Here is a 23,536-nt window from a genome sequence, read left to right as displayed (position 1 = left end):
GAGCCCGCGCGGCCGGTGCAGCCACAGCGACAGGGTGGTTGCTGAAGCTGGAAGGGTGGGCCATAGGTTACCTTGGCAACCGGAGGGAAAACCATTCCATCCTGCTGGCGGCATATCATGCCAGGGGCGAGTCAAGCAGCCAGAAAACCCTTCGTTGCATCCTCTCTGCCGGTCCCTCCTTGCCAAGCCCTCGCGTCTCCTCTCTCTCTCTCTCTCTCTCTTCTGTGCTCTACACGCGCCACACCGCTCTCAGAATTCGTTGGTTGCTCTCTTCTCTCGACCACCGGTGAACCCGATTGTCCCCACACGCTTCAACCACCATAAATATCTACGGGACCATCGGCCGAGCGCTGGCGCGAGCATTATCAACAATTTCGCTGGATCAAGCTAATGTCCATGCAGAATTTATAGATAACCGTCCTTGCCGCCCCTGCGGAGGGAGCTGTCTGGCCAGGATTTCGTCGGACGGGGTTAACAGCTGGGCGTGAAGCTCGTTTGCTCCCGGGAATGCTTAATTTATGTACCTTCTTCCTCCTCTCCTTCGAATATCTTTCAATTTCTCCTGCTCCCTTTGCTTTCGTTCAAACAAGCGGAATACGCGGCGAGGAAAAGGTAAACGCGTGCGACGTTTCGAACGTGGAGAGGAACGAGGCGAGACAACGCTGCAAAGGAAATTGGCCGACGTTAGTTATTTTCAAACGGCGTGGCACCGATAACCCCCGATCGAAGATCGCCGATAACCTCGCACTATGCGATTAATAAAAAAAGTGACGAAAGAAGCGTGTAATATGCGTCTGCCAGTCTGGCACAATAGATAATCCCCTCCTACTATTTCCCTAACACACTACAACGACCATTTTCACTCGTTTTATGACCATTCATTCTCGCGTCCTCTGTTTGTTAATAGCGCGATAAGCTGGTTTACATTTGCGATTGATAATTGATTAATCATAAATCAACAGACTCATAACAATCCTACAGCTTGGCGATACGAAGAAAAAGAGACGCGAAGAAACGAATTTTTTCGCACAATTTCACGCTCGTCGCCAACTTTTTCCATTACCAACGAACTCGTGGTTCGTTCCACGTTCGTGTGGAAGCGTCGAAACTTCCTCGATTCTATTACATGGCAATCGCGTGACACGAAACGAGCACGGTGACGGTGATTGACGATGATAGCCGTGATTTCTGCCTGCGAATTCTCGTTAATTAACAGCAAGTCGCGAGTGATTCAGGGACAACGGAGTTATAGCTGACAGGCGGTGGTCCATTTTGGCAGAGGGCAGCCGAGTGATACGGCGTGTGCGTGGTACTACAGGACGCAGCCTGTAAACGAGAAGGGCGAGGGCCTGCGCCTAATTGCGGCCATATATTAAGTTTAATACCTGCTTTAGGTCGCCGCACGCGGCTTCACCGTTCGTCGAGTAGACGAGGATATTGCGGAAGTTTGCCTGACTGGCTGTGTTCGCCTCCCCTACGATTGCCGCCCTCCTTGCTCGCGTTTCCTACTACCGAGATTCTATCAATGTTCGCCGATCGCACGGTTGTCCTCTTAAGTTGGCGAATTTATACGAAATCCATGGAATCGAACTTTAAACGCTTCGATTACGCTCGACCGTTTCTCTCGGGAAAAACTTATCTCTCGTGCAGCGAAGAGACGCGAGGTTAATTCGCTGGCTGAAATAGGGCGTTCGAGGGGCGGTGCATGAAACTTGGAACATGTAACCAAGTTTATACGTTCGAGATGGATTCACTAATGGAGGGTTGGTCATTTCGAAGCTTCGCTCCGTTTATTCGGTAGAAAACTTTGCTTTTTTTTTCCCTCTTTTCATCCTCTTTATCCACTGCTTCATTGTGTTCTGCAGCGTTCTAGAATTTTCAACGTTTACCTTCGAATGCTCTAATCGACCCGCGTATTCTTCGATAAAACGTCGTTGAATTATTCATTACGATATCTTGTAATTATTAGCCATTTCAGTAAATGGCAATTATTTTTCATATTCCAACGATGGTTAAACTATAATACAAGGTTTAGCGAAATAAATCTAAAGTTACCTCGATATATTCAAGATTCTCCGAATGATCGGAAAACTGTCAGCTTCGCGATCCTACATGCGAATCGATAAGAAATACGCTTCGGATGACATTCCGCCCCTGGACACACCCCACGTTAACGTGTCATCGTATCCGGCAATCTTCGATTACTTTCCATACTCTTCTCGCCCTGTACGATAACCAGAGACGCGATAAATCGTTTCCAGGACGGTTAATGTCAGTATCAGGTTGACCATCGTGACCATCAAGGGCCATATCCGCTGCGATATCGAAATCGTGGAAAACGATCCTGCCGTGCGCGTTCACCCCGCAATACTTATCAGTCCTTCTTATTTTTATTTCGTGCATAGCGGCAATCGTAGAAACGATGGTTACGCAAGTCTGCTAAATACCCGTGGGGATACCTCGTCGAGTTTTTGCCGATGTCTTGGCGCAACGACCAAGGGAATTGCGCAACTCCGCGAAAAACGCATGGAAATCGCCACAAATTACGCCGTGCGCCAAGAATTCGCAATCACAAAGAGAAAGGTGCACGCCGCGTGGAAAAAATCATCCGCGTTGCGTTCCTCCGCTTCTGTCTTACTTCTGTGCTATTAGCTCGATTCTAAAAGAAAAGAATCTACTACGGTTACATCGGAAACGTTTCGTGCGGTTAACGCGACAAGAACGGGACGTCGATCGGAAGCGATAAAAATCATGCTTAACGCGATTACGATTTACAATCGTGAAATCGTAACAATAATAATTTCGAGGGTCTAGCAAAAAGGAGAAAAGCGGCGTCAAGTGGAGCGGAGTGTCGTTCATAGCGGAACGAAACGGTGGGCTGCCGTACGCACCACAATAGCCACGCCAATAGAGGCCCAGGTTATCGTAAATCTAGACGAGCGATTAAACGTCAAGCGCGCGCCTCGTACGTTCTGTGTGGTTTTCGCTTCTTCCGAAACGCGGTCGAAAACAATGACGGCGTTGCTTTAACAGCCATTTTGAGTCTGGCCATTCGCACGACGGTGTTATCGGCCGACGGTGCTTCGTGGTTATCGGTCAACAAGCGCTTTTTCACCGTCCGTCGAATATCACCGTACAGCCTTTATATTTCGTTGCGTAAATTACTCCGTACCGTCCCCCCCCCCTCTTTCTTTATTCGTTCGCATCACGGACGCCATTAAAGAAACTCGATTAAGAATACGAAATGCGACTCGAGGTATTTAAACGCGCGTTTCCCATTTGTTGTACGTAAGCCACGTCGTGGAGCCAGCAAGGTTCAACAACTGTAGGTCTCCTTCGACTTTGACGAGTTTATACTAAGGCCACGAAAAAGTAAAGGTAAATCGATTAATAAATAAGGTGGAATATATCGAGCACACTTTACGTCCACTTCGTTCGAACAGGGATAGAAATAGAACGACGTTTCGTAGGACGGATGAAAGGAGCAATGGAGGAGTTAGGAGGCGTTAGGTGGAAAGAGCCGTGCAGTTTGAAATGGAAACGAGATACAGCCACTGACAGCCGGAATAGCGTCGATCGCCTGGTAAATTCGCGTCTCGAGTTTTATTCGTCGTACGTTTCACTTACCTTGTCGCTTTTATTCGGCATTATTTACGCGACCCTGAGTTATTATTTCACCGAAAACACCGACTGGCCGTGTTCACTGGCGGTAAACACGTCTCATTCGCCGCAACACCTAACCGTTCCCATATATTTGCGTTCCGTGTGCTCGCTTTTTCCTACGCGCCAACCCCTTTCTTCCTCTTCGTGTGTCCGCTAAAAGCAACCCGCCTCGCGTTAGCCGAGTAAATTCAAGGATGAGTCATAAAGCGCGCATAACTCGCAACGACGCCGCAAAGAGCCGATCGTGCCGACTCCTAACGAGATCGGGATTCGTTAAAATTTCTCTGGAATTCTTGGTGGCTCGTTCAAAGAAGTAAGAACGCGCTCGAGTAACCGGATAGCACGGAGATACAGTTGCCAACGAGTTTTAATCGTAATGTAGTTCCGTGTTCGTACGCCGTTGATTCGCCTTTATAAAAATGTCTATGCCGAACTCCTATCTGCGTGGTTAAGTCTTGGAATTTTATATCGACGGAGGAAAGACAAACAGGGTTATACGTCATTCCAGACGATCGAAACGTATCGATTAGATGAAATTACATAGACGGTGCCACCACCGATACACACAGCGGAATGTCACGCTTAAATTAAACGACCAGATTTAATCGGCCGTCCTTTCGTGTACCGATTACAATAATCACCCGCGATCAGCGGTGCGCATAAAATTACCATAAATGAATCTCGCTGGTAATGCTCGGTATCTGCTGTGTCTGTTCCGACTGTTCTCTCTTTCCCTCCTTTACATTCTCTTTCCAGCAGCTGCACAGACAGACTTTTTCCTACGCTCATGTCGACACGGGGTGCTAGGTCGTGTTTTCCGCAATCTGTCGTCACACCTGGATTCCTTTCCAGTTCCACGTATACTTCGAACGCCAAGCGATCGCTCGGCGAGAGTCGAATAAGGGCAACCACGAGGTTACGACCGTGGAAAGGTAAGAAATTCCGGGAAGCTTTAATCGGCCCGGAGAAAGGGACAAGTCACCGCGACCAATCAACGCGAGGTTAAAGCGTCTAGGTTCGCTAGATATTTGCGGGGGATGGCAAATCGGCCACGAAAAGTGCGAGGATTAGCCGGATAAATCGCTCGACCATGGTGGAGCCTGGAATTGCCATCAAGTAAGAGAGAGAGAGGAAAAGAGAGAAAGAGCGAGTAGATGGAGGAGTTATCGCGACCATTTTGCCCAGTCTCCGTCTCTGTCCGATGCTCGTACACGGGCGTCCTTCTCGTTCAGGGAACGACGGAGGAACGAAGCCTTCTGGCTCGTTCGGCCGTTCTCTAGCGGAGGCTGCAGTGACCCGAGAAGGCGATCAAGCGATTCGTGGGTCGTGCCTGGGCCGTATCTTCTCTCCCGTTCCCCCTTCGTTCGGCCTGTCTACATTTTTCACCGGCTCGAGATTTTATTTGCCCGCAGTGCCGCGAAATTAAGCCGTTTTGAGATATTTATGAATGGATCGGGCACCAGCGCTGGACCAGCCGCTCGAACAAAGAGGGACGCCAGCGCCCTCGTCCTCCGCCACCGCGCGATTTGCGACTGTTGTCAAACTAGATGCTGCTGCCTTTTCGTTCGCGCGAACCTCCCTCTCTCTCTCTCTTCCTACATCCTTCCGCCCTCTCTTCGGTATTGTCTATGGAATTCCTCGAATGGAGCCGGATAGCAGGCATATCTGCTATATGATGTCACGTATCCGAATACATTAGCCGCTGGTCATACGGTGGCTTTTTTTAGACGGCGAACGGACGAAGACGTGATTAAAAGTTAAAGTCGTCGCGAGCCTCGTTAAAACTTTTGGCAAAGTGAGCCGAGTTTCATCTTGTCGAATGACATTTTCACTTTCTACGTTTCACGGTACGCGCATCTCTTATCTTTGAATGTCTGCTTTTTTTCTTTATCGTTTTTAAATGTAGCCACTAGTTTTTTATTTAAGGCGCTGCTATAAGAGGTACGAAGATAAGGTTATCAAAGTTCGATGCTCTATTTGTCGGCTGGAAATTTTACGATAACCGAGATCCGTTTCGAGAAAACGACCTCTGTCAACATGTCCAAAGAGAGTTCGCTCCGACTGTTCCAGTAATTCCATTCGCTCGTTTGACAAACGATCGCAGCGTAATAATCTGGAAATCTCTGGCAGCGGCGATCTCTAGCAATAAGAACCGACGTTACTCGAATCGTGTGATCGCTTTATCCAACTATGAAACCCGTCGTCTACGTACCGGTTTCTAGCGTCTCGTGTCCAGTCGCGATACCTACGTATGAGTAACAGCACACATCCGAGGACTTAAAATCGCGTGGCAGGCGGTAAAATATACTTCTTTCGTATTTCCTGTCGCGTCGATATTCTCGTCATCGACGGGAAGAAATTTGTGCACCGGTTCGATGGGTAGCTATTTATGGCGAAGAACGCGACCAAAGATGCAATCCGAGGAGAAAGATAGACGCGAGGGATGATCCATCTGTCGTCAGCCTAAAAGCAGTCTCGGCTTTGCCGTTCACTTGTAAAAATTATCGATCTCATCCAAATACGTTACACGTACCGCTCGGTTGACTTACGATCTAGACATTCTCGAGGGGAACCAGAGCAAGAAGCGATAGAAACACGCGTTCGACCGCGAGCGGTTGCGACGTGGGTGTCTTTAATCTGTCGGGCAGAAACGAGAGGAAAGGAAAGAAAGAGCAAAAGGTAAATGGCGAAACGATCTCACGGGAGACTATACGTACAGGTGCTCACGCACTCTTTCGTCACGCGTTAGTGTGCGTTGGTATAGCGTAGCTTCCATCAGGACTAGCAATAGGCTTAAATCCCGATTGGTTGGACAGCTCGTTTCGCTCTGGTGTGTGTGGCGAGCTATGCGTTCCAACACGCGCCTATGTACCGTGTCATGGAAGGGTGTAGAAGAAGGGGGGGTGGATATATATGAGGGTATGCCGTTCGTATATATACGGGGTGGTAATAAAGGATTCCGACAAGGATGGATGGTGAGAGGGGAGAAGTTCGCTCCATTGTTCCCGGTGGAACCCAAACGTCATCTATAAGGGTGCCTCCCATTATCTGCCGTGTATCTGCCTCACGCACACGCATTCAGCCAACCAGAGTGGGGACGCGTTACGCACACAACAGTGAAACCGGCGAGATCGGCTCTCTACCCAGATGCGCGACATGGCGGTGCCTTTCACGGTGTGTGGAATCGTATCTACATGGCGGCTGACTGTGCAGCTATTCCTTCTCTGGCAATAAGCGCTCTAATCTCCCACGAAATTGTAAAGTCACCTTGGGAGTGAAATTTATAAGAGAAGCCCCCGACCCGGTCTGATGGCACGAGCAACGCGCTCACATTGCACCTCAAAAAAAAAAAAAAAAAAAAAAAGAGAGAAAAAGAAAAAAAAAGGAAAAGCAAGAAAGAGGGAAAAAGACACACGTAACGTCTAGTTGTTTCATCTGTCAGAGGATACGCCTTTCTTTGTCTCGTCTCCTGGACCGACTGTACAAAATATTGCTGTTTACGATACAACGAGGAGAAAGATGATCCGTGTTCGCATTCTTCGCCGAAGAGAGAACGCAGGTTTCGATTTCGTCGAGAGAAAAAGAAACGTGGACGACGATAGAGGACGGTGGTAGCGCACGTGAGAAAGAATTTCCATTATTCGACGTCATGAAACCGTGCGAGCGCGATAATTCGAATGCTATAGCGACCCGCGTAAATTGCATCGGTAGCACCGGCGCTGAGTTGGAAACGTTACTGGAAATGGTACAAAGCCGACAAATCGTCCATGTCCCGTAGCAATTGCGATATATCCTCGCCGAATACGACGCGTTATGAACGGTCTATGAGTGCGATTCGTGCGAGTCACTCGCGCACGAACGTCTAATTAGCATACGTGACGCCTCGTTTATTTTCTACATCAGTTTCATTTCCTATGTTTCATGGAATGAGACATAACGGGACGTCCGATCTTTCAAACGGCGACGATTCCAACATATTTGATCAAAAACGTAATCTTTCTCGTCGCGCTCGCCAATTCGTTTTACGTTTTAAATAGTACAAAAAATAATATTCTCTTGCCCGTTTATCCTTTTTCGTTGTATTTCGGCTTTAAAAGGGCGCTTACATTTGTTAATCGTACGACACGCAGCATGCATAATTCTCGTCGTTGGAATGGTATCGCGGTGAAGCGGTTGGCGACCGAATCTCTCAAAAATAAACCAGCCGGCAGCACGCCAATCCTAAAATACACGTAATCTCGTGCCCGCGCTAAATGGAGGGCCTCGATACGATCCTCCGGATTAAATTTTAATTTTACAATAAAGAATGACGTATTAGAATGCTGTTGGCAAACATTCCGTCCCTCGTAAGAGTCGTAAGGGAGGCGTGCGTCCCCTTTCGTACGTCCTGGCTGACGCCACCTCTCTCCGCCCCCATAACAGGCCAGCAGCGCGAACAACCACCCCATAGAACCCCTAAAACTCTAATTACGGCCTTACATTCCCTACCGACCGTCTTCTACCCCTGCTCCTTTTCAACCTCCCTCATATTTTCCAACATTCTTCCTCTCGAACCGGGCCCTCCTCCTCTTCTTCGCCCTCGTCACTGCTACGCAGCCCTCTCCTGTGCACCATTACATGCAAATGCCACGGCTGTCTCCTTCCGCTAATAAAAGTCGTGGCCGCGCAATTTAGAACATCCGACGTACAGTCGCAACGGCTTCCGAAAGATACTCGAGACGAGACACGGAATAAGTTCGAGGAGCTACCGACACGTCGGCGAAATTATTACTCATTAGCAACACCCCGGAACACGACTGCGATCCCGGTGTTTTATGTTACCTACTGGCCGTGCACCGTTTGAATTGTTGTTTAAAATGCTGCTTAAATTATAGCGAAGCGGGTACACGTCGTCTTCCAGCGAAGCTCGTAAACGTTTTTAGTGCGAGTCGAAAAAAACCAGCTGTCCCCTTGTGCTCCCTTGCTCCTGGCTAATTTTTCCAGTTGCGTTCGATTGTTTGAAATATTCAAATATTACCTTTTACTCGGTAACATTCGTTTCGAGAATCCTGCGATAAGATGGAGTCCAATATATATTAATTAGACAGAAGTAAAATAAGACAGAAATTGTTCCTTTATTGAAAGAAACAATTGGAACGGATAAGATCTTGGCCGTAGGTAGCAGTAAGAACAGGAGCAGCTATCGTCGCGGTGAGCAACGTTAGGACCCACATAATGTTTAATCAGAGCACGTTGCGGCTTTACGATATTAGTTCCCGTTACGCACCCTCCTTCACCCTTTCCTTCCGTCGATCTTTGCCATTCTTCGCCCCGCCTGTTCAACCAACGGATGGTGGACCGACCTTTCAGAATCTTCCGAATATTTCGAAAGTTACAACCCCGCAGTGTTTAACCTTCGACAGGAGATGGCTGAAATGTGTTTGCTCGACTCCCTTCCAATCCACATACGGTGACAAGGACGTGTACATTGTACATATTGGCCGAAGGATTATATCGCTTCATCGAATGGAAATTGTGGGTCGATATCGAGAAGAATGTAGGAAAAGTTGAATGTACTCTGTGTAAAAGGAAACGATATATGTATAAGAGTGGCGAACGCGAATAAGATGAAGATAATTCGAATTGTACGATGTAAATATTTTCATTTGATCGTTGCAAGCTGAATAATTTGAAACTCGAATATGACGTATTTATTTTATGCACATACTCGTGCGGGAGGATCGAGGGGAAACGGTCTGTTGGCCTAGTTCAAGCTCTATCCTATCTACCTACATGTGTTTAACTGCTAATTTAAGGTCTACCAAGTTCATTGTGGCTTATAACGGTGTTATTGAGTTCAAGGCGAACGCCATCTTCGCACTCGCTAAATAGATAATGCCTGCTCTAGATGTACCAATAGTGGACCACAGGATTTTGTGACTCCCTGGAGGACTGACCACGGGGAAGTTCCCTGTAAATCTACTAAGAATAATTCGGAGGGTACGGTTTTATTGTGAGCTATTTATCGATCTTCACGTTGCTGCATTACGGGAAGAAACAAACATCTAACTAGACTCTCGTTTTTGCTCCATGGGGCCCCATTTTTCGTTAACATCGAACCTTCCTACTTGCTGACCCTATCCGCCCACGTGCCTCCGCGCTGGTCGATAATCAAAATCTCGCAAAAAATCTTTTGTTCGACTCAAGCTACCATAGTTACGTTAAATGCTATAAAATTAAACAGACTCTATATCCGTTGTTTTTTACGTCATGAGATCTTCGATAGTATTCCACGTACTTGAAATTTAGAAACTCTTTTAAAATCAAACGATTCGCTGGATAGCGATTCTCGATCATTTCCACTACTCTCCGCTAGTCTGATTATTTGATTAAATCAACCAGATAGACGTCCATCCGTAAAAAGCCGAGCCTCGACTTAGCTTTAGAATGGTGAACAACCTACTAGAATCGTTTCTGAAATTTCGAAATCCGACGCAACGAAATCTGCTCGCGGATCGTGCTGCACGATTCTAGTTGACTGCAACCGAGGGCGAAGAAGACTTTGCCAGGCAAACACGCGTATAATAAAAGTCGTAAGATAGGCGAATTCCTTCGGGAGCCGTAGCGACCGCCGCGCACTCCTCTTCAGTTTACTCGCTTCTAACTCCTGTCTCTCTCTCTCTCTCTCTCTCTCATTTCTCCTCGCGATTCTTTCGTTCGTGCTCGCACGGATACGCCACGCGGACAAAGGGGAATCCCCCGCGCATGCGCTCTCGTCTCTTGGTTCTAGTAACGATTCCACCCACCCCTGTTATAACTTGTCTCCCCCACCAGCGACCTCTAGCCCCTCGTCCGACGACCACCATCAGCCTAACGCAAGCTACGGGAACGGACCCGGTGTACGTATATCTGGACTTTCACACAGACTCAACAAACACAAACGTACACCGTTTCACGATGTGAGTATCTGTATGTATTGGTTCGATGACGCGGGTGATGGGTTTGATCTGATTTTCGATTTCCAACGACCGAAATGTGCAATGTATTCAAAGCATCGAGATACGAGCCATAGCCGTTCAAAGGTTACATTTTTTTCCCTTAAAACCTAATTTTCTTTCTTTTTTTATCGGCCGTTAGCTTATCTCGCGGCCTCATGAATGGGAGTGAAGAAACGAGTATCGCTATTTGTTTGAAAAATCGTAAGTTATTCGATACGAGGTATTAGTCGAAGATAGCAGAGAGGAAATTAGTGTGTCCCGAGGGCGGTGAGTTCATAAGGGCGTGATCAGGCACAATTATGCTGCTTGTCGGCCGAAGGACAGCATAAACCGCGATTCGAACTGGATTAAAATATAATTGAATCGCGCCAAAGTTATAATTTCTTCGATCGGGAGCTCGTTAAGGGGACCCACGCTGCGCACCAGGAATTAACTAAACGATCCGAGTACGACTGCAGAGTATCAAGGGATAAAAAAGAAGAACAAACGGAAATGACGCATATATTCTGTGCCGATTCGGAGGTTAAAGTCGCGTTTAAAGCGGTGAGAGCAAAGAATTGTCATTTTTAGCGATCTTTAAGCGATGCCATGGCCTTTAATTATGTCCCAATTAACTCGCGTTCGGCATTCCAATCTCCGCCCTCGTCGCGGCTCTTTTTCTTTTTGCTCGAACCCGTCACTATCGACGCGAAGCACGAAAGCAGTTTCCACGGCCAACGTAGAGAACCAAATATGTCTACAAAGCGCACGACAACGATACGTAGATGGCCTCACACAGAGTCTGTTTTCGTGTACGTGTGCCTGCGTTGTGTGTGTGTGTGTGTATGTATCGCACGTGTATGGTGCATCGAGCTCTTCTCCGCGCTAACACTGCGACGAGAGAAACACCCATACGCGCGTACAAGCGCAAGAACATGAAAGTACACGGAAATACACAGAGACAAGAATGTGCACTACGACTACCGGTCGGGTTGTTCACGTACATAAGTATAAAGAGAAGAGGCGTAATATCCTCCAGCGGAGCCGCGGGACGGTACAAAAGCTGGAAATGGAGCCTTTAGTTTTTATCGAGGGATAAAAGTCGTGATAAGCTGTATCAGGGGTGTACCGTGAAAGAGCACGGCGACGTACTCACGCGATATCTAGACCGGATCGGTGCCGGTGTGTGCAAGTGTATGTTGCCCCCTCTTTCTGTAATACGACGGGGGCCACAGTGAGCTTCGAAATTTCGAAGGTTATTGTACGAGATATTCCGTCGTGTCGTTCCACTCTGCAACCAACGCGTCACGAGACTTCCATGAGCGAATCGTGGAAAGCGTAACGATCAGGTTCGAGCGTCGTTGATAGAATGAAATTTCTTAATCGTGCGCGAATAGCGTTTAGTTTAACGAGCAACTTAATTCGCTCGTAGTACACTTAAGCGCTATAGGATATTTGTGGCTGGTTTGTCGAAACTACTTACCGCTATCATACTATCGCGCATATTAATTCGTATTAGTAATTCGTTTGTAATTCGTCAGTAGTTGTTCTCCGTTCATCATGTAGGATTAATCTCTATTCAGAGGTGACAGATCGAGCCATAACGCGATAATTTCCAATTTGATGACAGTTGTCTCGAAGGGCTGCAAGTTGCACACGCATTCCATCTTCATCGAACGTCAACTGGATGTCCGAGGGAGGAAGCTCGATAATGGTTAACCGACCTCGAACAATTAGAACGCCAGCGACTAGATTCCGAGTGGCGTAAATCAAGCTCTGATCGTTACGCGAACGTAAACATCGTAATTCTGATCAGCAGTAAATCTACCTGACATCGAGGTGGAGCATTCCGGAGCAATTCCTTCGTTCGGTATTGGCTATCCGAAGGCGTAGATTATACAGTCGAGTCTCCCGGGAGAGGAAGGAGGCTCCAGCTTCGACTCCTCGTGTCCTTTTCCCTTTCCCCCGCCATTCTCTCGCAAGAGCAGAGAGCCGTGGTCTTCGCCCCTTCTCTTCGTCCAGGTCTCTCTCTCTCTCTCTCTCTCGCCTCTCACGGCTAAAGGTCTATATCGCGCACCGTCAAACCTACCCGAATTGCTCGTCGTCGTGTTATGCAAACGGGCACATTTGTTACGATAGTACTCGCCAGGGGGTCGTTCTCCACCAGCGTGACATGGTATGGCGTGGCGTGGCGCACAGCCACGGGAGTAGCACAGCTATCCAACCGCGCCACGCTTTCCACTCTCTCCCTTAGATCCGACGACTACGTAGTTGAACGTCTGAATCGCATTCTCTAGCCGGTGAGCACGTTTTCTCGCCTGGACAACGTCGTTTCGCGTGTCAGCGCTATGTTCGTGCAACTACGAAAGCGTTCCTCTCGGAGAACGCCAACCACTGTCGCTAACAACACAGCGCGCAACAATCGACTGCACTGGTTCGCGTTCATCTTTATTAAACTTTCCCGTAAGCATCTGTTCCAGTGGATAAAATAGAATTTCAGCGAGAAACTACGCGTCGATAGTCCGTTTCGCGATGCAAATCTCAAGATAGAATAGGGATAGAGAAGCAACAGTCGTTTTATGATTTCATACAATGAAAACGTAAAAGGCGTTTGTACAAAAGGAAACGTGGTCGATTGTTGGACGTTGTCGCATTTAATTAAATACCGGTTAATTTAATCGACGATCAGGTAGAACCGATTTAAAGGATCGTCGATTTGTCGGTAGACGCCGAGGAATTCTACGGCTATTTAACGATCTTCGCACATCCTTATTCGTCACATATTTCACCGGATCGTTCTATCCTTCCCGTAAAATTTTATCGACCGTGAAAATAACACTCTGTCCGTGTTATATCTACCAAGTGACATTCTCCAAGTTTTAACGACCGTCACGCACCTCCATATCTGTCGGCTGAAACTTACCTCTTTCGATTTGATTTTTTCAAACTTCGTTCTATCGATGCGAGACGCACGTGAAGCAACGTGCGCGTAAATTTTAACATCGAGAGAAACGATTTTTCCATCGGCTGAGATGTAACGGGACGACGGGTACGAACGATTACATTTTCACGAGTAGGATTTCGACGCGAGGATCGAGGGGAAAACAGGCAAGATCCTCGTTCTTTCTTTTGTCTACGACCAAATGAAATGTAAAACGCTCCCATCTTCATTTTGGAGCAAGGAACTTTGCTTCCGGTTGCATTGTGCATTGGAGCGAGCGTGAAACGCCGAGATGTCCCAAGTTTCGGTCGAGAGATGCAATTTTTCTCTTAAACGCCGCGCTAAAGTTGAAAGTTTCGGGCATAGCGATGAAGACAAGTTCGACGCAAACTCGGCTGCTTGCAAGAATAGGATATCCAACGAAAACTCCAAACGAGATGTTTGTTATAGTGGAACTTTTAGCTAATCGCGGCTACGCTGTCGAGGAAATAAGGCTCGAATTCACTCGAAGAGGCGGGAATTTCCTTTTCTACGTGTATTCGCCGTCGATGAGGACAACTTTTCTCGAATTAGTAATTGGATTTTGAGGAATTATGCAGCCAACAGTTAGTCAAGAACCGGCGTTGTGTAACATTATCCCTAACGAAGAGAGAAAATTACTTCTCTCTCTCCCTCTCTCTTTGCAAAGAAGAAAAATCATTACACTTTTGCCAAAATAAAGAAAATCAAGTTGGACGCGATTAGGATACGTTCCAAACTGCACTTCTCTTGCGATGCAAAGCGAATGCAACTCGCAATTAAGGCGCTCTCCTTTAAATCGACCGCGAAATTATTTTTCCGGTAATTCGAGCGACGACCTCATGAATTTCCAGACAGCATTGGTATGCAAGACACTGCGAGGATCCAACCTCTAAACCTAAGTTTTCATTAGAACGGTCCTACCTACCGCTATCTCAATCCTCCTTCTCGCTAGGTATAATCGTATTTTAACAAAATCCTGTTAGCAGCTGAGAGCCGGCCAAACGGCCGTGGCGAGCGCACTATTTTACTCTAACTACCTACCATTGTACAATGCCTCAGTCTTTTGTAATTTCGCGAGCGCGAACTGTTACTAACTTGAATATTTACCAGCGGCCTGCCTGCTCCGCCGAGAATCAAGCCGAATTTCGTGGAATAATTCAACCTGGAAACATTCTCGCCAAGCCAAAAATTGCAAAACCTCCACACACACACACACACGCTGGAGAACCAGGCGAGAGAAATAACACGGCAGACGAAATATCATTCCTCTCCTTGTTCCCTTGTTATGTGTCTCGCGTATTTTTTCCCCCCACGGTGCTACTTCAGACGACTTCAAACGAAGGGGAAACGAAGAAGAAGAAGAAATACACGCTGGTGGAAAAACGAACGAGCCGACTCGCGAGCTATCGAGAAACAGATAGCGCCGCCAGTGTAATTACGATAAATTGTTCCCCCTACGATAATTATCGGTATTCCTGGAATGGGATACGCCGCGAGTCCGTGTTTCTCCGGTTGCTGTTCACCTACAGTCTACAGTTCGATTTTTCCGACCCTTTCTTCCCGCTTGCGCAAATGGCAGCGCTGAATATACGATGGAACACGACACACACCGCCTCGGCTACGGCTCCCCTGCTCATCTGTTCGCTGAACGAGTTTATAAATTAGAACACGCTCGTGTGCGGCTTCTTACGCCAGTCGAAACCGCAACTTGCATGTTCTCTTATTCATCCGCGCGAGACAAAGGTTCCGATACTATTTGCGTTTTCATAGAATTCACTGAATTTTAACTAACTCGGTAATTTCAACTTCCCTATACACGCGGAGAACGAGAATCCACCGAGAAATAGATCGTTTTAAACTTAAACACTGCTGTTCTCTTCCGGTCTATGTGACTCGAAGTAGAGTTATGTTATATTTCGATAGACATCGTTAAGATACAGATAGTTTTTTTCAGATATACGCTACTTTAGCGTATTCCACGTTTGTTAATAATAAAATTATTTAAAGGAAAAAGGAAGATAGAAGTAACGTAAGAATAATAAACAGCAGAGTCAATTTAAACGGTAATAACGCAACCAAGAGCAAAACTCTAATCGATTAAATTGAAAAAGATCTGTTTAACGTTTATCTAATGAAATTTCCACATTAAACTTGTTGTCCCGTTTGTAGAATACAGATTTATGTAAAAAGCTTGCGTGACCTCTGACAAATACAACCTGATTGATTCCTATAACAGATACGAAGCCTTTACTTTCACTCGGCTAAAAACCAGCATGATTTACGAACGTCACCAAGAGGCATCGGCTTTTTAGCTCTTTCCTTGTCGTAATAGATTTCCTCGTAAACTTTACTGCTTTTTAAGGGATGGGAAACAGCGCGCGCGACTCTCGACAAAGGGTGCGGTGAAAGTTTACGTCAGGTTTAGAAAAAAAGCCAGCCTTCCGAATAAAGGTGAAACCGTAAAAAAAGGCTAAAGAAAAGGGTCGACCTTGTAAAATTCGACCAACCCTGGAGAAATTTTCTTATACTTGCTAATAAGTAGCGGCACATGAGCGAACGGAAAATTCGAATGGAAAGAGAGTCACGGTGTTGTGCCTCGCAGCGTCAACGTTCTTTTGATTTGCTACGTATGAAGGTAAACAAACTGCGAACAAAACATTATCGCTGTTATTTCTAATCGTCAACCGGAGTTACGTTTATAGTTTTTGTGATACCACCGATCGATATCAACAGACGAACGTGCTCTGTAGGGCATTCGTTATTGCGAGTTATGCAGTCAATGGACTGGCGAGCCTAGAGTAGAACGGTAGACGACGAACGAGCGACGATTACGACCGGCATATACTGCACCTCTGTACAGGTATTTAAAATTATTTTAATATACACTGACTACTACGATTCTATCGCTCGTCTTTTTAATAAACGAACGCGTATAATAATCCATCTCGCATAGAGAATAAAAAGATTCATTTGTTTTCTAAAAACAATCTAAAACGATTCTTGAAACAATCACCGCGATATATGTGTTTGGAGCTTGTTGCTCTATTCAGGATAGAAGAAAAAGAGGCAGATAATAGATAAATGCTTCGTAGTAAATATACTTCGTAGTAAATGCATATATTATAGCTGCGCGAAGTCGATATTCGCCATAGGATTCTATTCGATCGCATAACATCCTGACTGGATGTTTCGTAAATCTGTAACGGCTTGTAACGTAGCACGCGACATAATCGTTTGCATATTATCGTTGTGAAAATAAAGCGTATCGCCGTGAAACGTATACGTGTCGTGACCGGCCCGGAGAATTTCAGCGAAGGAAATCAGCAAAGAGAACCTCGAAATAAAGCATCGTATCGTATGAATAAGTATGAATGGAGGCAGACGATACGCGTGTGCTTGTAACGAAGCGTACGTATGTATATTTGCAATTGGCACGTTTGACGTTTAGTTTCTATGGCCTTGAAAAACTAGCAGTTGATAATACGTCGTTATCGCCAATAAACAAAATTACATAAAGCACACAAGACTAATGACTGATAGAATAAATAAGACTAATTGCTATTACATATACATATATATTTTAATAATCGTGATTAGAAGCTAACGAGAAAGAAAAGAAGAAGGAAAGCATAGCTAACTCGTGCTTATGACGATCCCGCAAGGTTTACCTTGAGTAACCGAAAATAACCGTCGAGCAGAGAGGTTCGAGGCTGTTCTCTCGACCTGAGAAAGAGACAGAAGGTATTTTTCCAAGAAGGCTTGAGTGTGAATCTACGGTGACATTTAGAATCGGCCGGTCGTCCCGAGGATTTGACTGGTATGATGGGTTCGGCACGCGACAAAACGGGGTACGCGCCGTCGTATGACCATAAAATAAACGTTTGGGGTGGCGCAGGCGGAGGCCAAACCTGGCAGCGCATAAACACTTATATAACAGCAATTAAACTGCTTTTAAGGCCCATAAAACTGCAGTTTCAATAATCTCAGTGACAACACGGTCCTGACCTGGCTCCGACTTCTCTCGGCCTCCGGAAGCGAGGCTTCCCGCCGGAATTCTTGAACGCAATCACCTTGCAAGATTACCCTTAACGTCGCGTACTTTTCCAGCATCTACCCTCGACAAAATTTCTTACTTGCGGCAATACAAACGAAAGGATACCCGAGGGGTCGAGTGAAATAGCCTTGTCGTCCAAAGAGATAAAATTCGTACAAATAAAATATCTATTAATTTTGTACTATTTTATACTGTTCCAAGGTCCATGATATCATCATTTTCAAGAAAAGATAACCATTTTTTTATCTGAAATTTTATTTGGCTCTTCTTCTGAAACGTATCTACCGCTTGATGGACTCTACGGTACAGCGTCGGACGAGGACCGGATAGGTGTAAAATAGGGAAGAGAGAGCGACATAGAGAGAAAATGGGAGGGAGCGAAGGCGGGTGGAAACGAGCAGAAGCCCAGGTAGGGGAGGTAGAAACGATGAAATGGGATAATACGGACGCTGCAGGACGCGGCAGCCATCATCGAATGCTAATGAGGGGTTGGCGGCTTTTGGGGCGGAAGATTCAGTCCATGCAGTGGCGCACTGTTGCCAGAGAAACGGTCTGATTATAAATTATACATTATCTCGTGCTAGACCTGTGTACACACCGAAATCCAAGTAGACGTCCGCAGGCTACCGAGCCCTCGCATCAAAATGCACACCCGTTTACGGACTAGAGATAGATTAAAGGCTCGTTGAACCGCGGCATTATGGAAAGATGGCTAACAAAAATTGCGCCAACCCGTCACACCCTCGGATGTTTGTTAAACCTATCGTCTGGAATAATTGCCGATCGATTTATCTCTTTACTGTAATAGATTATTCGTTCGATATAACTCGTCGTCGTTGTACGTAGTCGTCGTCGTTCGCTATAAAATAATATATAGTGAAAATGTTATCGTGACAATATAATGCTATTTGTAGGTTGTCTAGCCGCCGCGCTTTATATTTTTGCGACAGGAAGTAAAATAAATGCGCCATGTTTCCCACAGTGCACGTCAACGGTTCAACGCTGAGGTAAAAAGAGGAGGAGCGCAGCTTGTAATTTAGAAGATTTTACTATTGTTGCTCTTCTCCGTTACGGTTACGGGGGTAAACGATTCTTGGAACGACACAGCAGCAGCGAGAGTTAATCAAGGGGTGGAGAAAACACGGCACGGCTGTGGAGTATAGTCCTGAGTAAGCTAACAAGAATGTTTGCTTGCGCACTGTTACCAGCAGATCGAACTGTTTATAAATTATACATTATCTGCTGATTGCTAACCATACACAAAATGCAAGTAGATGTTTACTAACCAACGACTCTTATCGTGAAAGCGTCAAACATTCCGCAATAAATAGAATTATGCAACTATCGCATAAGTTCCCCATATTTTTATACTATTTCGAAGGCTTTCAACATCTTCATATATGATTAACGAACGAAATTAATATTCATTACCTATCCAACGTGACTGTTGGCGATCGTTAAAATAGTAAAGATACAATGGCTCGTAGTTATATAAATTATTGACTGAAAATTTGGTCGCAGTCCAGGATGAAAGTACGCAACGGACACATACAGAAAAACAGACTCGCGGAATATCCATGGAGCCATCAGCAGGCCGCCGATCCCTGACCTCAAAATGCAGTACGTTCACATACCACCAGTGAAAGATTAGATATATACGTATCTGCAAGTTAATTCTGTATTATAAAATGGATGCGGTTCTTTCCTAATTTTATGTCGCGAAACGCGTGCGTAAGATGTATGTATAACTTGTCGCAATGCGCATTTCTCTCTCCGCGATGGAAGCTACACAGCTTTTCAGTTAATCTCCGTCGACCCTCTACCATACGTTTCAAAGATATTTCGATGTACATACGTCTAAAGAATATCGGACAGAGGAAAAACGCGTATTTACGCGGGTACGTAAATTTTGCCGCAGATAGAATTTTAAGGTGAGATGCCACGGTATTCTATCGGTACAGGCTTCGAAGCCACCCAGCCACCAATCCCAATTCTATACTGGAAAGCGTAGTACATTCACGTACTGACGATAGATTATGTCCATAGACACGACGACGGATATTGCAGCGAGTGGAAGAAAAAGAATGACGCCGCTTGAGTTGAATTCAAAGTGCTATTTTTATATTACTTCATAGCGAATGCGACTGAGTATCGCGCAATTTCAAAACTTGCCCTTTTCGACGAATTCCAATTTCGGAAATCCTTTATTTATTATCACGTCGTGAAGCAGCTTTTTCGACGGTAGACGCTTTTGTTTTAAATGCATCTGTAGATTTATCGGAAAGTTGAGAATTTTCGGAGCGAAGAAGCGAATGCGAAAACACGACGTGGCAGATTTTAGCAACGAATTTATCTTCGTCGTTCCACAGTCCATAAAATAAAGCCGGGGGACGTTAATAAAAACGTCTTGACTAATTTTACAACGCAATCGCTGAGATATCCCGGTGGAGAAGATGGCGGGTCTGTGACTCGCAATTGTCGATGCAAAAGAGATAGGGGAGGAAGAAATACGCCACGGATGGACGATGCATTATGCATCGTGTGTCCCCGGGCTAACGTTGATTCGCGTACATAACTTCAATTACAATTAGTCAAGCATCCTGGAGGTCTCTGTGCAACATTCCCACAGGTATTTCGGCTGACGCACCCCAACTTCCAAATGCATTAACGTCACGTTTCCTTCGCGCTCTCGACGCGCACAGACGTCTATCGTGGATGGCGCCGGAGAAGCCACGTATTATCTCCTAAAGCAGCAATTCTAAACCTGCTTACAGAATCATGTTTAAAAAACACGAATAGATTCGTCTGGGACGCAGCGCCGATACGATGGGGACTCGATGCGAATTCGAGTCGAAGATATATACGTTGGTTTAAAAATATCGCAAATCGTAATACGATTCAGATAATAATTCTTCAAAAAGGCATTAACGTTCAATGGTATTTCACTGTCGAAGATATTATCCAAAGAACAGGTTTATTCCGAGAGTACGATCGGCACGATGGAACATACAAAGGCCAATTGTGCTTCGTTTATATGAATAAATTTGGATGTGATTTACGGGCAGGTAACTGTTCCCATCGTACACTAGCGACTTCCTGTCGTAATCGCACCCGTATTCCTATTTGAAATTATGATCCACCAAATGTAAACAAAACATCGCGATAAGTCCAATAGGTGAAGTTTTAATTTCACCTAATCGCTATTTACTGCGTCATTGTGAGCCCGTAATAGGCCATATAAAACATAGTCACGGGTATAATTTGCGGCCAACATTATCACGTTGACGACAGGTGTAGTTAGCCGTATACATGTCCTTCTTGCATGCGCAACTAACATAAATGAATAGGGTACGAGTCGGTAGCACGTGCTACCGGCACCAGGATTCGAGTAAACGACCTTTAAGCGGTGCCCTTGACTTTTCTTGACACACTTTGGAGCGCCACACGGACCGCTTGCGTTCTCCAAGGACACTTTTTTTACGTCGCAATGAATCCGCGAACAGCGCCATCTTATAAAGGCGACAACTACGGGAATCATCTGGGAGAGATCAAACGGCAGAAACAGGCGTACGAATTAGCTTTAAAACAACTTATTTCACGGGTATATTGTTAGGGGAAATTGTGAATAAAGTTTAATGGCGCGCGGCCACTGTTTTTTTATCGCTTGAATCTTTTCAAGCTTAAACCTCTACTACGGAAAAGAATATTTTACGGATTGACTATATATGTGAAAATTGGTGTATTCGATCGATCTATTTGCATTCGATCTAATCCGATTAGCCATCGACAAAAGAAACAACGAGAAGAAATTAGTCGTTCATAAGCTAATTGGTCACCTTGCGTTACTGAATAATTTAATAATCTGTTTTGGTACGATGGTTTTGAATACGAATCGCGAAATCGATCATAAAACCGAAAATGTGACCGTCAGTTTGAAATAGAAGCCATGAAAAACTGGTAATCGTCTTGTATGATTGCGTTTCGTGAATGAAACCGGCTCTTACGTTCGAAAATATGGCTGCCATATGTGGCAACGGCGCACGCTTGAGAACAGATTGGCCCCTGTGTGTTTGGGGTCTTGTTTCATCTCCTTGGTCGTTTCAAGCTGACAATGTCAAAATTCCGCTCAGCATTGAAATTCTTTAAAAACTTGCGAAACGTACAAGCTTCGCGTGCTATGATAAGTACCAGAGTAGAAATCTCGTCTTCAATATCAACGCTCCGTAAACAAAATTTTTAGCCAAAATGTTTCAGCGAAATAACTACGATAATAACAATGAGATGGTACTCACCGCACACGACTCTGTCGAACGGGCTCATCCAATCTGAAAGCAAAAATAGAAACGTCGTAATTAGTGTCAATCGATCCGATACGGAGATTATCGGCCGCTTCAACCCACCCGTGAAAAGCATGCACACTTCAGATAAACTACCCATACAGGCAGACGAACTATACACACGCACACACGCACAGCAAGACCAAAACATTCGTCGAGAGGAGAAGGAAAAAGAAACAAAGAATAACAGAGAAACGAAGAGGACGCATGTAAGTAAGCAAAACTTATTCCAAGGGATACGCAATTAGAAAGTAGGAAATTCGCGGCAACTTCAGCACGCAAAGCGTTCGCTGCAACTTCGCCTGCTAGAAAGGAGGATTAGAAGCACGATCGTGAAACGTTCCACCAGCGCACCAGCCGCTTAATCCCGTTCCCATTCCGTCTGTTCCGTCGATTAAACCGAAATGTCACTAGATTGTCCTAAACGTTGATCTCTGTACTCGTTTCGCGACAATGATCGCAACGTACGGTCCGATCAGAACGACATAATCTCTTATTTCAGCCGGGACATAGCGGTATCTCGCGACATGAGTTGCCCATGAGTACAGTACAACGTCTTCAATTAATCCCTCGGTAGACTAATCGTGGACACTAACCATTCCCGGCATAGAATTTATCCCAATAAATCTCTCGGCTGCGTTACATTCGAGTGACTACCGCGAGAGACGGCGTTCCCTTCGTTCTCGGCTCGTAAAGTTATTCTTACGCACTCGTAAACCAGATAAGGACTTTATTGAATCACGAATAGACACTTCTTGCGAACGTTGCCCGATAAAGCTGCGCCATGGAGGATGAAAAAAGAAGACAGTTCTCCGCGACCTTTTTTTCCCTCTGTTGCTTATGCTCAAAGGCAAATATTGCCGTACAAGAGCCCAATAAAAACCAACGTCGTTATAAATTACATTGAAGCACGTGTTGAGAAAAATCAGACACTGTCTGTACCGTTATGATTTAAACGTCGATTTGATGTTATCAAGTCGATACCATGATCGTTTCACGAATACCCGTATGACAATAAAAAAATATTACAAGAAGCACGCATTAAAACATGTTAGAAAGACTCAGCGGGTATGGCTTACATAAGTCAAATTCTTCTCTTGTGCGTGTTTCCAGTACCGTTAGCCGTAGGCAAAATTTTCTCCCTTCGAAAATACGCAATTCACAAACGTTGGTTTAAAAATAATCAGAAAACTGGTTGCTATATGATTTATGGTAAACGTTAACACGTTAGGATGTACATTACTTACAAATATAATGAACAAATCCTTTCTTGGCATCTTTTGTTCGGGAAAATGCACGGAAGCGTGGTAATATGGTGCAAGAGAAACGTTATTGTACAGTATTGATAGCCAAACGAACTTTGAAGAATAATTTGTACATTCAACGATTAATGGCTTCATCGAACTACTACAGTCGTACATGGCGTACGTATCGTGGCGCGCTCTATCAAATTTCGTCGTTGCTGTAATTTAAAGCCTGAACGCTAGGAGGTGTTAATTCGTACAATGTGTGAATTCTACGCGCCATTTGCATCGAGCACACGACGCAAAATTTTCAAGCAATT

At 45.4% G+C, this 23,536-nt stretch overlaps 2 protein-coding genes across 4 annotated transcripts in view; both read right to left on the bottom strand.

Annotated features, from left to right (window-relative positions):
• The window catches only part of LOC110119149 (homeotic protein ultrabithorax), a 292,134-nt gene that overhangs the window by 257,330 nt on the left and 11,268 nt on the right, over positions 1–23,536 (bottom strand). The gene's annotated exons all lie outside the window — the stretch shown is intronic.
• Positions 1–23,536, bottom strand: part of LOC100652143 (homeobox protein abdominal-A homolog) — a 39,976-nt gene that overhangs the window by 12,987 nt on the left and 3,453 nt on the right. For both annotated transcript variants that reach the window (XM_020867514.2, XM_003402141.4), the window contains exon 2: positions 21,928–21,960. In XM_020867514.2, coding sequence (XP_020723173.1) covers positions 21,928–21,960 — 33 coding nt within the window. The remainder of the gene's footprint in view (positions 1–21,927; positions 21,961–23,536) is intronic.

The sequence above is a fragment of the Bombus terrestris genome, chromosome 18 (assembly GCF_910591885.1).
Source record: "Bombus terrestris chromosome 18, iyBomTerr1.2, whole genome shotgun sequence".
NCBI classification, from domain to species: Eukaryota; Metazoa; Arthropoda; class Insecta; order Hymenoptera; family Apidae; genus Bombus; species Bombus terrestris.
The sequence above is the reverse complement of the archived record's forward strand: the minus strand, read 5'-3'. Positions and strand labels throughout refer to the sequence as shown.